Source organism: Rana temporaria, chromosome 11, assembly GCF_905171775.1.
Source record: "Rana temporaria chromosome 11, aRanTem1.1, whole genome shotgun sequence".
NCBI lineage: Eukaryota > Metazoa > Chordata > Amphibia > Anura > Ranidae > Rana > Rana temporaria.
In genome coordinates, this window is record NC_053499.1 from 163,361,612 (window position 1) to 163,379,773 (window position 18,162).

Sequence of the window (18,162 nt, forward strand, 5' to 3'; positions counted from 1 at the left end):
TCTGAGCACCAAGTAGATCATAAGGAATGGTGTTGAAGGGCAGGGAATGTTGTTGAATGGCAGTCCATCGGGGGTGTTGAAGGGCAGTCCATCGGTGGTTCCGAAGGACAGTCCATCGGTTGTGTCGAAGGACAGTCCATTGGTTGTGTCGAAGGACAGTCCATCGGTTGTGTCGAAGGACAGTCCATCTGTGGTGTTGAAGGGCAGTCCATCGTTTGTGTCGAAGGGCAGTCCATCGGTTGTGTCGAAGGGCAGTCCATCTGTGGTGTTGAAGGGCAGTCCATCGGTGGTGTTGAAGGGCAGTCCATTGGTTGTGTTAAAGGGCAGTCCATCGGTTGTGTCGAAGGGCAGTCCATTGGTTGTGTTGAAGGGCAGTCCATTGGTTGTGTTGAAGGGCAGTCCATCGGTTGTGTTGAATGGCAGTCCATCAGTTGTGTTGAAGGGCAGTCCATCGGTTGTGTCGAAGGGCAGTCCATCAGTTGTGACAAAGGGCAGTCCATCGGTTGTGTTGACGGGCAGTCCATCGGTTGTGTTGAAGGACAGTCCATCGGTTGTGTTGAAGGGCAGTCCATCGGTTGTGTCGAAGGGCAGTCCATCTGTGGTGTCGAAGGGCAGTCCATCAGTTGTGTTGAAGGGCAGTCCATCGGTTGTGTCGAAGGGCAGTCCATCGGTTGTGACGAAGGGCAGTCCATCGGTTGTGACGAAGGGCAGTCCATCGGTTGTGTTGAAGGGCAGTCCATCGGTTGTGGTTCTCTGATGCCGGGATATTGAACTGATTACATAGCTGGTCATTTTACAATGTGACCTATACTATTGTAGTTACTGGTCCTTCACTTCTCCTGATACTTACAGCTCCTCTACTCTTGTGCTACAAGAAGGTATTCGGAGTAGGACCCCGGACCTCTTCTCTGTGCGGTCTATATGCCTAGCAAGGTTCTACCAGGGTCTCTGTGATAATGCAGTTTGGAAATCTATGGTCTTGGCACTTTCTGTGGTCCATTCCTTGGTATGGATGATAAGAGGGCAGCAGCGACCAGTCTGAGTTGGGGGGGGGGGGGGGGTAAAGGCTTATTTTATTTTTTTAATTCTCTTTGGATCTCTCTACAGCAAGGTACGTGTCCAGCAGGCCTCCTTGCAGTTCCGAGTCGCTGAGATGCTTCTTCTCCCTCTCTGCTCGCGATCGGGTCCAGGATGGAGAGCGTAGATACCCGGCACGGGGCAGGGGAGGTAAATGTAGACCTGTAAATGAAGAGAGGGGTATCAGAGAGGGGATTCCCCCAGACACAAAATCCTAACATGTAAAATTAAATACAGAAATGTATCCAGGATGGCTACAACTACTTAGTGCCGTCATCTCTGGACTGTCAAGGTCATAGGAAGAGATGGAGGGCTGAGCTGATCCTTCATGTATTCCGAGCACGCTCTCTCCCAACACTGGGATTGTTTTATTAAAGGTTCATTAGCCTTGGGATAGATGCCGAGTCACCTGCAAGGTTTGGTCATTTTTTACCCTCTACTGCAGCACAATATACGGCTTTTCCTGTCTAAATACATTTTGGATCATTTCCCAAGGTCACACGGGGGGGGGGGGGGTCGTCGGGCCTCTTGGCTATTTGGAAATGTATTTATACCATCACACTAAAGCTTTAGAAGGACGTATCTCCGAGTTACACTTCTGTCTGATTATCTCATGTTGTGTAACTGTACAGGGTTGTCTCCAAGTCTTCCTCCTCTCCGGAATCAGGACATGAAGGTAATCCCCTTGATTAAAATAGAAAAAATAAAGTGGCCATTGAACTTGTTAATTGGTTTATCTCATTGCTTGTTCTTTCCATCCACCGATCCAATGGATCTGGTAGACGGGATTCTGCCGTGTTTGAGAAGTGAGGGGGTCATCCTGAATAGTAGTATAGAAGAGGTGTAAAACAAATGGTATACCATGTAACTTTGTATATCTTAAATAAATCTTTTTGTGCAGCAATCCCACCTTTCTTTTTTCTATATATATACACTGCCTTTTTCATTCCTTTCCTGCCTTCGCCTGGTCAACTATATCTGGAGTTTCTCTGTTGTGTTCCTCTGAAAGACTTTGTTGCCCAGCTGACGTCCCTTCTGGTTCCTGATCCCTGTTCTTCTGCCTCCGACTTTGCTGATCTCTGGTTTCCTGATTACTGGCCTGTCTGACTACCCGTTTTGGTTACGGATCCCTGGCTTATGTTTTGACCACGTTTACTTATCTATACCATTTTTACCATTAAATTGTGCGATTTTTACTGCATTTCTGTCTCTGTCTGATTCAAGGTTCCTGACACCAGCAGTCCACCAGTCTAACCTGTTCTTCTGAGATGGAACACCATCATTTTATCATTGAACCTTGATTATTTTTTACATTGTCAATAATAAAACAGAATGGCCACAAAAAAACTGTATATAACATGGGAGACCAAGTGTGATTTATTGTTATTTCTTTACAGTAGCCCTGAAGTGAGACTGGATTCCAAGGGAGCAAAATAGTGGAAATGAAGTTAAAAATCTTAATTCATTAAATTAAGTGAAGTTTCTCCTCAACCGTCCATTCATATGAACAGCAAATTCAGGTTTTATTTATTTCATCTGCTCGTGATTGGGAATATGAACACAGCGAGAACTGATTGAGGGAAAATTCTCAACTCCATTAGTCCCCCCCTCTCCCCTTCTCCCCTCTCGTCCACACAACTTGGGCCCCCCATTGGTAAGTTGCGCTGGCTTTCCTAATACTCCAAAATAATACGTTTATTGGTAGCTGTGCTACAACAATGTTTCTGAAATGTTTTTTGATATTGTAACTGTAAGATTGTATTTTTTTTTTTAGATGTTATTGGTTGACTCCTCCTGAAGAAGCGACACAGGTCACGAAACTTGTAGAGGACTGCATCTGTACCAACATCTTTGTGTTCCCATCCACCAGTTGGGTTCAAGTCTTTATTCAACACAACTACATACAACAATTCTACCATTGTCTTGTTGTTTGTTATGTATTTTTCTTAATAAATGTATAACTTTTATCTTAACCTGTTTCAATTTCTGGGTACCAAGATAGTCCTCAAACACTATAGGGCAATACTTTGGAGTAGCCCCGGTTAACCCTTCCCCTGATTGTCTAAATATAGGATGATGGTAACCACCCCTACACTTTAAAATATCCCTAGTGAGGCAATCCCCTTTAACTTCAGAGTTGATCTATATTATGATTGCACAGGTAAGTAGATTTTTTTTATTAGAAGTCATTCATGCATGGTAGGTGGACCCTTCTCCTATGTCTAGTCCAGTGTTTCTCAACTCCAGTCCTCAAGGCACTCCCCAACAGGTCATGTTTTCAGGATTTCCGTAATATTAAGCAGTTGTGGTAATTACTAAGGCAGTGAAACTGATCAAATCACCTGTGCAAGCCTGAAAACATGACCTGTTGGGGGCGCCTTGAGGACTGGAGTTGAGAAGCACTGGTCTGGTCTACACTTCTCTGGCTTCAGACAATAGTCTGGATGGACGTCATACCTGGTGGCAGCGGCTCGTTGTGCGGGTTTTCGTCATCGGAGTCGGCGAACACTTCGGCCAGTTCCTGATCTGACATATCTGTGAGTTCTGTCAGGTCCAGGAGATCAAAGTGCACTTCAAGAGAGGAGACGCTGCTCAGAGGCTCTGCAAAGGTGCCAAGAAAACGACTCGTCACTCCACACGACCCAATCACAGGGAAGAATAAGAACCCCTTATATCAACATCTAACATTAATGTCATTACAGCAGCATCACCACACACCAGAGGGGCACCCAGTGCCGGGTACACTGTCATTGGCACACAAAAATTACACATTTTTGTCCAATGGGAAGGTGAGAAGAACAGTAAGGTTCCGGCCACCAAGGAGCCGGGAAGTAATCTGGTTCCTCTATTGGATGGGAAGGTATTGCAGGGGCCTTCACTATCATGGGGGCAGCAGGTGTCTGTTATCCGTGGCTGTATAGTGGTCACCGGTTTGCCGCAAGAATATGTTGTACAAAATGGGCTTCACTTGTCCTTCTGGGTGATACCGAGGATGAAAGAGGGATGGGAAAGACTGCTTGGGATTCCAACTGGCAGGTTTAATAGAGCAGTGGTCTCCAGACTGCGGCCCACAATGGAGCACAATTCCTCCCACTGATACCAATGATGGGACACTATTCCTCCCACTGATACCAATGATGAGACACTATTCCTCCCACTGATACCAACGATGGGACACTATTCCTCCCACTGACACCAACGATGGGACACTATTCCTCCCACTGATACCAATGATGGGACACTATTCCTCCCACTGATACCAATGATGAGACACTATTCCTCCCACTGATACCAACGATGGGACACTATTCCTCCCACTGACACCAACGATGGGACACTATTCCTCCCACTGATACCAATGATGGGACACTATTCCTTCCACTGACACCAATGATGGGACACTATTCCTCCCACTGATACCAATGATGAGACACTATTCCTCCCACTGACACCAACGATGGGACACTATTCCTCCCACTGATACCAATGATGGGACACTATTCCTTCCACTGACACCAATGATGGGACACTATTCCTCCCACTGACACCAATGATGGGACACTATTCCTCCCACTGACACCAATGATGGCACACTATTCCTCCCACTGATACCAATGATGAGACACTATTCCTCCCACTGACACCAACGATGGGACACTATTCCTCCCACTGATACCAATGATGGGACACTATTCCTTCCACTGACACCAATGATGGGACACTATTCCTCCCACTGACACCAATGATGGGACACTATTCCTCCCACTGACACCAATGATGGGACACTATTCCTCCCACTGATACCAATGATGAGACACTATTCCTCCCACTGACACCAATGATGGGACACTATTCCTCCCACTGATACCAATGATGGGACACTATTCCCCCCACTGACACCAATGATGGGACACTATTCCTCCCACTGACACCAACGATGGGACACTATTCCCCCCACTGACACCAATGATGGGACACTATTCCTCCCACTGATACCAATGATGGGACACTATTCCTTTCACTGACACCAATGATGGGACACTATTCCTCCCACTGACACCAATGATGAGACACTATTCCTCCCACTGATACCATAGATGGGACACTATTTCTTCCACTGACACCAACGATGGGACACTATTCCTTCCACTGACACCAACGATGGGACACTATTCCTCCCACAAGTCAGATCAGAATCAGATTGCAGCAATGTGAACTGAGCCAAAATTCTGACCACATGTAAAGATGGATCCAACAAACTCCTCCCATCCACTTGAATCCACGAATCTCACCAATGAGGGGGCAGCAGTGGAGTCACAACTTACTGGTCTGGCCAAGTGAGCGAGGAACCCCATGGAAGGCAGTGAGCAGTTTTCTTGCCCTCCTAATGATTTTGTCAGTTTCCTCCAAGAGGAAGATTGCACATTGGACAGAGACCTTCTTCTTTATGGTGTGCCACTGGTGGGGGGACCGGATCAAAAAACAGCCAGAAATCCGGCACGCAATACTTACGTCTTCTTTCTGTGACCTGCAGGAGGCCGGAATTTGGTGCCAGGATTCCCGATTCTTCTACAACCGGCGAATGTTGTGGTTCCTGTACAGTCACCTCTGCAGGGGCGCCAGGGGGAGAAACAGCCGAGCGCGCCGCTTCCCTGCTCCGCTCTGCACAGGCTGCAATGGACAGGAAGACAGGAAGAAATACAATAAGGATATAAATCTTACATTGAATGAATGAATGAATGAATGAAAAACTTATAAAGCGCGGCGCATGCGAACTGAATCGCTTCTGGGCGCTACATTACTGGATAAACCACAAAGAGACAAGAAGGAGCAACCTGACCAGTGATGGACGATATGTCCTGAGAGTCCCCCATCCTGAGAGAAGCCAAACGCCAAATCAGGCGCTGCGACACCGCCAACATAGTCCAATAACTTCTATGGTAAGGAGTCAGATATAAGAACCAGGGCCACCATCAGGGGGGTACAGGCAGTACACATGTAAGGGGCCCGGAGGTCCCCAGGGACCCAGATTGCTAGGCCCTAACTGAGGCTTAGGGATTCGCTCAGCCGGCGTCTTCATTCTTAGTGTGGGCACCCGGCAGTGACAGCTTTAGGCTTCACGGCCGGGCACCCACTGCGCATGCGCGAGCGGGGCCGTCCGATTGGACAGGCGCTCGCCTACAGGGAGGGGCTGTGAAAAGGCGATTAAGCTAATCGCCTTTCCAGCCCCTCGGCGGAAGGAGGAAGTGGGACAGGAAGTCCCCTTCTCCTGAAGCCCCCACTCCCCCCCCCAAAAAAAATTACATGCCAAATGTGGCATGTAAGGGGGCGAGGAGTGGGGTAAGTGGAAGTTCCATTTTTAGGTGGAACTCCTCTTTAAGCCATCCAGCTCAGATGATCTCTGCCTTCGCCTTGGTCAACATCACAGAGACTTTCTCCTGCGTTCCTGTTAAAGAATTTGCTTGGCTGATGTCCCTTCTGGCTCCTGATCCTGCTTGCTGTTCTACTTCATATATCTTTTGTTCTCTGACTTTGGCTTGGCTGACTATCGGTTCCTGAACTCTGGCTATGTTTTGACTACGCTTACTCTGTTTATTATTATTAAACAAGTGTGATTTATCTGTACTTCTGTCTCAGTCCGATTCATGGTTTCTGACACTTTGCCTCAGGAACATGGAGTGTAAAAAATGAAAAGAAGCCCATCCTTACCCAAGGAGTAAAGTAACCCGGCCACTGAATTACATTTCTACATACATACAATGGTGGAGGGGTGTACAAACATTCCCCAATCTCTTAGTTCTGTAGCCACCATATAACATGTCCCCTAAAGCTCTACACTTCAAACCATTTTCTAACCACCTAACAGCTTCCATTCTCTACATTAAACCCTTTGAAGCTACAAGTGGCTCCCTGCTGTGTTCTTCCACGTCTTACAAGCACGCTCTCTGGCACGAATAACAGCTTATGTAACATGTGTGCCGTACCTGGAACCCCCACCGAGGCAATTTCGGCAAATGTAATTGACTATCATAAGTACTTTTTTTTTACTAACAAAGAGCAAAAGCGCAAATGGAAAGCAATTAGCTTTCTGTAGATAATGATATTGGACATGAAAGAGGTTGATGTCATGGAATAGGCTTTCTTTTTATAGCACACACTCTGCGTTCTTCTCCCGGAGAATAGTCTGAGGGTGGCCATAAATGGGGCAATGATTCCAAGAAATGCCACCTATTTTTAGCATTGCCTAGGAGGTGAGAATGAACGCTCTAATTGGCCGATAATGCCCAAATTTCACTGGTAAAGGAGTAAAAGGGAAATGGTATAGTGGGCTGGACGGTTCTGGTGGTGATAAAGTGGAAATTCCCCTGGAGAACAGCAATTACCGTATTTATCGGCGTATAACACGCACCTTCATTTTAAGAGAGGAGTTTCAGGAAAAAAAACTTACATTTTTAATAAAGAACTTTGAAGCAAAAAAATGGCCACTGCCTATCAATGCAGCCTGATCAATGCCTATCGTCAGCCTCACAATTGCCCAATAATGCAACTTGATCAATGCCCATCTGCAGCCTCTCCATTGCCACTAATGCAGCCTGATCAATGCCCATCTGCAGCCTCCCCATTGCCATGAATGCAGCCTGATCAATGCCCATCTGCAGCCTCCCTATTGCCATGAATGCAGCCTGATCAATACCCATCTGCAGCCTCCCCATTGCCATGAATGCAGCCTGATCAATGCCCATCTGCAGCCTCCCCATTGCCATGAATGCAGCCTGATCAATGCCCATCTGCAGCCTCCCTATTGCCACGAATGCAGCCTGATCAATGCCCATCTGCAGCCTCTCCATTGCCATGAATGCAGCCTGATCAATGCCCATCTGCAGCCTCTCCATTGCCATGAATGCAGCTTAATCAATGCCCAACTCAGGGAGGGAGGTCGGGATGATCGCCGTCAGATTACATACAGCGAGAATCTCCTATTTACTCGGCGGCCTCTTTAATACAAAGTCCCGTCTCCTGGACCAGCTTCTATGATAGACAGAACACTGGTCCAATGCCGGCCCAGGAGACGGGACTTTCTATCACAGAGGCCGCTGAGTAAACAGGAGACCTCGCTGTATTCAATCTGACAGCGCTCGTCCCGCCCCTCTCCCCGTTCTCTCCGAGGCAGCCCAAATTGCAGTATTGGCGTATAACACGCACACACTATTTGTAACCGATTTGAAAAAGTGAGTGTTATACGCCAATAAATACAGCAACTTAAAGTGGAGTTCCACCCATAAATATAACATTACATCAGTAGTTTTAAAAAAAATTCATTAGTCCTATACAACATTTTTTTTTTTTTAGATGCCTTCAAAGTGTTGTTGCTAGGCAGAATAGTTAATCTTCCCACTTCCTGCAACTAGGTGCTTAATGCTTCCTAACCTACACCGCACAGACTCCTGGGAATGTAGTGGGTGTAACTTTCCAGGAGTCTGTGCACTCCCCAGTCTCAAAGAATCATGTGACTTGGACTGCACAGGTGCTGAAATCTGATCTGACACTGCTTGTGCAGCACTGAGCATGTGCGAGATTTGCAAGGCTAAAATCCAGGAAGTCATACAGTCTGGCTTCATGATGCCCACACTTAAGATGGCCCCAGTCAATTTCTATTTTATAAAGTGTCTAAATGCTGTAACAACCTAACAAAACGGACCTTAGTTTACAGACTAACTTTACTAGAATACATTAAGCTTGTGTATTACAGGGGTATTTATATATAAAAAGTGAATTTGTGGCCGGAACTCCGCTTTAAATAGGACCTCACAGTGTCAGCAGAACTTGCTTGTGTCCTGACCACTACAGCGGGCTATGATGGCCAGAAGAATAGATTAGGAGGGTCACATGCCCCATTGGTCCAGCACATTGGCTCTTATATATATCTATCTATCTCTATATATCCCAGGATGTGATGATTTGATAGATATTAAACATGATATTGATGTCATGTCTCTATTGGTCTTAGGAGATGTAATCTCCTGCACCTGGTAATATTATAGGACTGTTAGTTTCTTATACATTCCGGTAGATGCTTGTTATGACTGTAATGTTGTCATGGCAGGATTTATGGAATATGAATCGATTTTGAGAGCTGGGTTGTATGAAAAGTTCAGCTTCGGGGTCAAGTAGAGCCAGACTCAGCTGTGTATTGCCTTAAACAGCCAAATCCAACATGCAAGCAGGTCTGTCAATCTGTGCCAAAGAACTTATGGCCGAGCAGTTTTACAAAGGCTACTTAAAAAGGCACCATTTAAAAAAATTAAAATCCCTTACTTTAAAGAGGAGGTCCGCCCACCCTGCAAACATGTAAAGCCAGCAGTTGCACACACTGTACACATGCTGCAGCTGCTGAGTTTGAATACTCGGACACTTACCTGTCCTGGAGTCCAGCGATGTTGGCACCGCAGCCGATGTTTCCATCAGCTGTTGGGTGCTGCCGCCGCCATTGTGGGTAAGGGAACCCGTCAATGTAGCATTACGGCTTCACCGCTGGTCAATAAATCCGGACTCTGCACAGCGACTACAGAAGGAAATGATTCTTTATTCTGAATGTGAATTTTATTCTCTCGCTGGATTCTGGGATGTCCTTGATAAAAGGTTTCCTGGAAGGCGGATGCGGGATTGGCATTCTCAGCAGCGAAATTAGTAAAAGAAAAACTTTAATAATGAAGAACAAAGGGCGATTGTCTCCAGCGGCGTCAGAAAATACGCCGTACGTTGGGTGGAGCGATCGAAAAGAATGGCATTGTAAAGAAACTGTGATCAGTGTACTGGACTTGGAGTAAACTGGTATTATACTGGCACTATACTGGTATTATACTGGCACTATACTGGTATTATACTGGTATTATACTGGCACTACCTACTGGTATTATACTGGCACTATACTGGCACTATACTGGCACTATACTGGCACTATACTGGTATTATACTGCAAACAGGACTTCTTATGTCTTTCTTTCTCCAATGTCTTTCTTCTTGTCACTCTTCCATAAAGGGCAGATTTGTGGAGAGACCACTAATAGTTGTCCTGTGGACAGATTCTCCCCCCTGAGCTGCACAGCTCCTGTGCAGTTCCTCCAGAGTTACCATGGGGCCTCTTGGCTGCTTCTCTGATGAATGCTCTCCTTGCCCGGCCCGGTCAGTTTAGGGGGACGGCCATGTCTTGGTAGGTTTGCAGTTGTGCCATACTCTTTCCATTTTCCGATGATGGATTGAACAGAAGCTCCGTAAGATCTTCAAAGCTTGGGAGATTTTTTTTTATAACCCAACCCTGCTTTATACTTCTCCACAACTTTATCCCTGACCTGTCTGGTGTGTTCCTTGGACCTTCATGATGCTGTTTGTTCACTAAGGTTCTCTAACAAACCTCTGAGGGCTTCACAGAACAGCTGTATTTATACTGAGATTACATGACACACAGGGGGACTCTATTTACTAATTAGGTGACTTCTGAAGGCGATTGGTTCCTCTAGATTTTAGTTATCAGAGTAAAGGGGGCGCCATACAAATGCCCCTCCCCCCCACACTTTTCACATATTTATTTGTATCATTTTCCTTCCACTTCACAATTATGTGACACTTTGTGTCTCTCACATAAAATCCCAATAAAATACATTTACGTTTTTGGTTGTAACATGACAACATGTGGAAAATATCAAGGGGTATAAATACTTTTTCCAGGCTCTGTGTATAGAGGGGTATGAATACTTTTTCCAGGCCCTGTACCTCGGGGGGGCGATTTTTATGGCTTGTTGGCAGGGTTGGGATTTGTCAGAGGAGATTTGTATGGGATTTTCTATGAGAAGAAGATGAAGTAGCGATTCCCTTCTCCACACGCCATTTATATTCTGAGATTCGACACTTTGTATCGGGAATGGAATTTATTTGCATAGAATAGAGACTTCCAGTCCCTCTCCCCGGATCTGTGACGCCAGATGACGCCGCCTCTGGCACCTGGTGGTTGTTGTGATCTCCCGGGAGGGAAGTGTCGCTAGGATGCGATGCCATGTGACTGTCAGCGTGCCGCACTCCGGGGAGTCACCCCTGTGCCACCTTCGCCATCGTCAGACGCGGCCCGGCTGCTAATGAGGACATTAGTGACGCCGGCAGAACATTACACAACGCACATGTCAGAGGACGGCACAACGTGCTCCGGATCCCCGCCGGGCCGGCGATACGATTCACCAAAATAAAGACCAATAATCATCACTTCTATGTACTGTGTGCAGCCGGGGGAAATGATTCCTTAACCCCTTCCTTACTGGACACTAAAACCCCCCTTCCTGCCCAGACCAATTTTCAGCTCTCAGCGATCTCACACTTGGAATGACAATTGCGTGGTCATGTGACACTGTACACATAGGACATGAATGGATGGATGGTTGGAGACATGGATGGAGAAATGGATGGATGGATGGAGACATGAATGGATGGAGACATGAATGGATGGAGACATGGATGGATAGAGACATGGATGGATAGAGACATGAATGGATGGAGACATGAATGGATGGAGACATGAATGGAGACATGAATGGATGGAGACATGGATGGATGGAGACATGGATAGAGACATGGATGGAGACATGGATGGATGGAGACATGAATGGATGGAGACATGGATGGATAGAGACATGGATGGATAGAGACATGGATGGATAGAGACATGGATGGAGACATGAATGGATGGAGACATGAATGGAGACATGAATGGATGGAGACATGGATAGATAGAGACATGGATGGAGACATGAATGGATAGAGACATGGATGGAGACATGAATGGATGGAGACATGGATAGATAGAGACATGGATGGAGACATGAATGGATGGAGACATGAATGGATGGAGACATGAATGGATGGAGACATGGATGGATGGAGACATGGATGGATGGAGACATGGATGGAGACATGGATGGAGACATGGATGGATGGATAGAGACATGGATGGAGACATGAATGGATGGAGACATGGATGGATGGATGGATAGATAGAGACATGGATGGAGACATGAATGGATGGAGACATGGATGGAGACATGGATGGATGGAGACATGGATGGATGAAGACATGGATGGATGGAGACATGGATGGATGGATGGTTGGAGACATGGATGGAGACATGGATGGATAGAGACATGGATGGATAGAGACATGGATGGATGGAGACATGGATGGATGAATGGATGGATGGAGAAATGGATGGATGGATGGTTGGAGACATGGATGGATGAATGGATGGATGGAGACATGGATGGATGAATGGAGACATGGATGGATGGATGGAGACATGGATGGAGACATGAATGGATGAAGACATGGATGGAGACATGAATGGATAGAGACCCCCACCCACTTCTTTGGGGTGCAGCAAACAGAAAAGCTGACTTTACCCCCCTATGGAGGAGGCCTAGTGCTTTTATTTCATAGCCCCCCCCAGTAGAGAGGAGGTCTGGGGGTGCCTGTAATGTACTCCTCATCAGCCTCATTAAACTGCACATAATAAAAGGACGGCCTTCATTAACATCTATGATTATGCAACAGCCTCCCCTCCCCCGCCCTCCCAGGCTTTTTCTGCGGGGATTAGAGACGCGCCATATGGGGCTTTGGGGCTTTACAAAACTTAAAGTAAGCGCCTGGGGAGTTTTCCGATGACAGGCGGCGAGCGGTGACGATCCTTCCGATCAAAGCACAAAATCACATTCTAGATGCGATTCTTACGCAGCTGTTTTGTTGCCATTATAAAGAAACGCTCCGCATTCCGCGCCTCCCCTCCCCCCTCCCAGACTAGGATTACAGACTGAATTGTGGTTTCTCAGACCTCCGAGAGTCTGGCCAAAAATTCATCCGATCTGCAGCAGATCCGCGATGGACCCCCCCCCCCCCCATCCATCCACGCCGGGATATCCCCCCCCCCCCCCCCCCGAGAACCCGAGACAAGAACTGCGTGCAAAATACTTCTAAGGCCTCAAAAAGTCCCATGAGACATTACAAGGGTGACTCCCACAGGCATGATGGGACTTGTAGTTCTGCAACAGCCGGGGGGCCGCCAGTTTCACAACCCTGTATCTAAGGGCTCATTCATATCAGATGCAGCGGGATGCGTTTTTGAACAGTAGGGAGTCCGATCCCGCCAAGGAAGCCGTCACTGCATATTGCCAATCGTAGGCGTGCGTGGCATTCCCGGGCCCCTCGTAGCAGCGCGTGTACAAGGGGCGGGTATACATGCGGCGAATGCCTCAGACGCTGATTGGCTGTGTACAGTGACAGCTTTCTGCCGGGATAGCCCAGGCGGGTGCGGACTCAGCTGCTCATTGGCTGTGTACAGTGACAGCTTCCTGGCGAGATAGCCCAGGTGGGTGCGGACTCAGCTGCTCATTGGCTGTGTACAGTGACAGCTTCCTGGCGAGATAGCCCAGGCGGGTGCGGACTCAAGTCCCTGATTAAGTCTAAGAACCAATGTTAGTCTGTGGAGAATGACGCCATTGCAGTGAAAAAAAAAGTACAGCAAGCTGCATTCTTATTGCAATGCAAACGCATGGAAACGCAATGCAAACGCATGGAAACGCAATGCACACACGGGCAACTCTGGGAACCAATAACAAGTTTGTGGCCCGTCTTCCCACATGCCCAAAAAAATGCAAAACGCGTCAATAGGAATGTGGAAATGCATGGAAAACGCAGAGTTTCCGGGGCGGAGTCTATACAGGAACTCTGCCGCTTCTCACTGTACAAATGAAAGTCGCATCTTATAAATTGGTTGCTGAGACCCGATCCAGGTTATAAAGAGGCAACTCATCCGAGGCCGCTGATAAGGCAGTACAGCCGGCCCTCCTGTACTGGGCCCGGGCCCCAATCGGTTAAGAAGCCGGGGCCCGGGCACCTACTGAGTAGGAGGGCCGGCTGTACTGTCCTATTGCAGACAGCGATCCTCTCCTGCCTCCCCCTGCAGCGCTGCCGGCTTCTCCTCCTTTCCCTCCCGCTGCACTGCAGGGGGATTGGTTCTAGCACATGCACCGCTTCCCTCTGCTGTCCGGACCCCCCCTGTGTGCCCCTTTCCCCCGGCTTCTCCTCCTCTCCCTCCCGCCTGTGTAAATATTTTATGTTTATTTGGTATCTATAGAAAGTCCCGTTCTATACCTTCTGTCTACATTTATTTCTATGACGTCATCACGTCCCTGGTCATGTGATCTTCATGTATGAAACGCCCGATGAGAACTTCATCATGAATTCAAACTAATAACAAATTGTTGAAAATAAAAATGTTTCACTAATCAGGATAATGGACAAGCCAAGGAATTATGCTTTTCATTTTATTAAATTACATTTTTATTTAAATGTAAAAATAAAATAGAAAGATGCAAAGAAATGGGAGACCCCCCCTCCAGGGAGACCCCCCTCCCCCCAGACCTGCAAAGTGCAGATCATTATTTATAATGGATCCTATCAGTGAATAGACTGTTACCTGGATGTGGACACTGTAGGTGTTAAATTATTTAACCCTTCAGGCACCAACCTACATTCTACCTAATTAGTAAACTGCTGCATGCCCAGATGATCTGGTAACAGTTTCCCCGGATACAATGTATGGGGACAGCAGCATGGAGTTTGTATGTCCTCCTTGTCTTTGTATGGGGCTTGTCTAGGCGTTCCCGCCGTTCACCGGCGACCCAAAAATCTGCTGGTAGTGTCATGAGCTTCCACCCATTATTGGACCTGTCTTTGTATGACTGCCGTGAGGGTGTTAAGCTGTAACTACTACCCCCCCCCCCCCCCCGTCTAGTGAGAATAGATTTATGCGAATCGTTTAAATTCAATATTATGTTTATATATGTTTTTATTATATTATGTTTAGTATTCATTTTATGTTTATTATTTTCTATTATTATTACTTTTATTATTGTTTATGTTTAGTATTATTTTTATGTTTACTTACATTTATGTTAAGTTTATTTTTTATTTTTTTTAATCTCTTCTTTATTAAATTTTTCTTTACATATAACATTTAAAGCGGATCTCCACTCTAAAGTGGAGTCCCGCTGATCGGCACCCTCCCCCCCCTCCGGTGTCACATTTGACACCTTTCAGGGGGGAGGGGGGTGCAGATACCTGTCTACAGACAGGTATCTGCACCCACTTCCGGCCCTACGATACGGGCAAAAGACGGGTTTTTTCTCTGCTTCCCGTCCGTCCCCCGTTGTATGCTGGGAACACTCGGCTCCCAGCACACAGCGGGAGCCAATCGGCGGGCGCAGCGCGACTCGCGCATGCGCCGTAGGGAACCGGGCAGTGAAGCCGGAGCGCTTCACTTCCTGGTTCCCTCACCGTGGATGGAGGGGGGAGCAGCAGGGTGACGAGCGATCGCTCGTCATCTGCTGCGATCGGCGCTGGACTCCAGGACAGGTAAGTGTCCTTATATTAAAAGTCAGCAGCTGCAATATTTGTATCTGCTGGCTTTTAATATATTTTTTTAGTGGCACATCCGCTTTAACATGTCTTGACACTTAAAAAAAGAAAAAGGCAGATCGATACGACCTTCCTTTACTATATGGTGGTTTCCGGTCCTCCCCCGATGTTAAAGCGGGAGTTCACCCAATTATATAATTTTTTTATCTTTTCGCCTTAGATTCCTGCTCGTTTTGTCTAGGGGAATCGGCTATTTGTTATAAAATATGAGCCGTACTTACCGTTTACGAGATGCATCTTCTCCGTCGCTTCCGGGTATGGGCTGCGGGAATGGGCGTTCCTTCTTGATTGACAGTCTTCCCAGAGGCTTCCGACGGTCGCATCCATCGCGTCACGATTTTCCGAAAGAAGCCGAACGTCGGTGCGCAGGCGCAGTATAGAGCCGCACCGACGTTCGGCTTCTTTCGGCTACGAGTGACGCGATGGATGCGACCGTCGGAAGCCTCTCGGAAGACTGTCAATCAAGAAGGAACGCCCGCTCCCGAAGACCCATACCCGGAAGCGGCGGAGAAGATGCATCTCGAAAACGGGTAAGTACGGATCATATTTTAAAACTAGCCGATTCCCCTAGACAAAACGAGCAGGAATCTAATGGGAAAAGATTAAAAAAAATATAATTGGGTGAACTCCCGCTTTAAGTTTATTAGTATGTTTATTTTTTTCTATTATTATTATTATGATTAGTATTAATTTTATGCTTTTTTTTCTATTATTATGATTATTGTTTAGGTTTAGTATTTTTTGTGTTTACTTACATTTATGTTATGTTTATTATTATGTTTATTTTATTTTTTACCATTATTATATTATTATTATGGCTGTTAATGTTTATTATTATCTTTATGTTTACATAGGCTGGCCATACATGTTCAATTTTCTTGTACAAATTCCCTTGAGTTTTACCAAAAACCGTATAATATGAGATACTATGAGGTCAAAACTAAACAACACTTTCATTTCTATCCAATCAGACGGGCCCTTGCAATCAGACGGGCCCTTGCACTACATAGTTGAAGGTAAATCTGAAGAATTTTTTTTAATTTTTTTTTTATTATTATTTTTTTTTTTATTATTATTATTTTTTTTATGGTTAAACTAGATGGACTTGTGTCTTTTTTGAACCTGACTATGTACAGAAAATTGTATATTGTGTGGCCAGCCTTACATTTATGTGATCAGCTGAAATTACTGGCACTAAAAATAAAATAAAAACAATCAATGAATATAAATGACAAGATCTGAATGTATTAAACAGTAAAGGGTGTGAAAGATACAATGTTCTATACATTTCATGTGATTTGTAGAGTTATGTCCCGGAGCCTGAGGGGGTCCTCGGTGACTCTGGCACCCCTGGAAGGGGCATCCTCTGTGCAATGCGGTAGTGCCTCATCTGCAAAGTGTGCAGCAAAGCTTCCCCTTCCCATAGACTTCCCCCCCAGAGCTTCCCCAAGAGCTCACAGTCTGCAGCTGAATGCAACTAAGTATTCCCAGCTATTGCTCATAGAGGCAGCTTGTAAAAAGTGAGGGGAGCTGCCTTAGATACATCCTTAGATACATCCCCCCACAGGACATGTCACTCACCTGAAGCATCAGGCCCTTGCTGGGTCTCCATCCAGACACTGAGCCAGGGGCTGCACCCTCCTTGAGCTGCGCAGGCAGAGATGGGGCAGAGGGCAGCATCAGACACAGCCTCCTCCTTGCAGCATCCAGCAGGCTGAGTGTTCTGCAGCACAGGAGGCACACAGCCTGAGAGCTGCCTGCTGTGTGATAAGTGAGTCTTGCATTGAGCAGACAGCAGAGGCTGGGAAGGGGAGGGATGGGGAGAGGAGTCTCTGGGTGTCATGAGACGTGTGCGCCTGTCTGTGGAGGAGGAGGAGGAGGAGGAGAGGCTGGAGAGGAGCCCAGGCTGGGGAGATGGGAATGGCAGCTCCATCTGGGATGCTGCAGAGCGTTGCACCGTGTCATGGACCAGACTGCGCGCTGACCATGCGCCTTGATTGGCGGCGGCGTCTGCCCATCAGGCCCATCGACACTTCGCTTGTCTTGGGAGACAGAGACGCTCCATGAAGACGACTTTATTATATTAGAATTACATGCGGAAGAATTTGGCAATAAAAGAAACAAAAACGTGACCAGTTCCCCAAACAGATCCCCCCCCCCCCCCCAATATCGCCAGACTATTCCTCTCCAAATCAATGGCCAATCATTAGATGTGGCGGCTGCATTTGTTTTCTTTCTTTTTAGGCTGTTTCAGTCTCAGTATGTTTATTAGGAGTTTTTCCCGCAAAAAAGTATACAAATGATGACATCAAAGAGTACAATGGAGGTGGAACATATCGAGGCGTCAAAAACAAAAACGAAGCGATCCGAGTATTACACCGCACAGCAGGGGCGTATCTAGAGCATTTAGCACCCGGGCGGATCCTATATCTGGCACCCCCCCCCCCCAACTTTAAAATGTAAAATCACCCCATTGTGCCCCCTACATACCTCTGCACCACCCCCCATTTGTTTGTCACTACCGTGTACCCCCTGTCCACAACTGCACTCCCGCTGTACATAGGCGGCAC

The 18,162-nt window shown here is 46.7% G+C and overlaps 1 protein-coding gene across 1 annotated transcript; it reads right to left on the minus strand.

Moving 5' to 3' along the window:
* Positions 1 to 513: 513 nt before the first annotated feature.
* On the minus strand, positions 514 to 17,551 carry DBNDD1 (dysbindin domain containing 1). Its single transcript, XM_040329648.1, has 4 exons — positions 17,174 to 17,551; positions 5,590 to 5,748; positions 3,535 to 3,678; positions 514 to 1,239 (listed from the first exon to the last, which is right to left on the minus strand). Exons 1-4 carry the CDS (start codon positions 17,523 to 17,525, stop codon positions 1,082 to 1,084), a joined length of 813 nt encoding a protein of 270 aa, XP_040185582.1. The 5' UTR covers positions 17,526 to 17,551; the 3' UTR covers positions 514 to 1,081.
* Between the last annotated feature and the right edge of the window lie 611 nt (positions 17,552 to 18,162).

What these genes read in the sequence shown, in the direction of transcription:
- DBNDD1 (XM_040329648.1), bottom strand. Translation starts at nt 17,525, where the DNA reads ATGGAGCTGCCATTCCCATCTCCCCAGCCTGGGCTCCTCTCCAGCCTC. An exon ending in GCAAGGGCCTGATGCTTCAG is followed by an intron (nt 5,749 to 17,173) that starts GTGAGTGACATG and finishes TGTCCATTGCAG; the next exon opens with CCTGTGCAGAGCGGAGCAGG. An exon ending in GCAGGTCACAGAAAGAAGAC is followed by an intron (nt 3,679 to 5,589) that starts GTAAGTATTGCG and finishes GCACCTTTGCAG; the next exon opens with AGCCTCTGAGCAGCGTCTCC.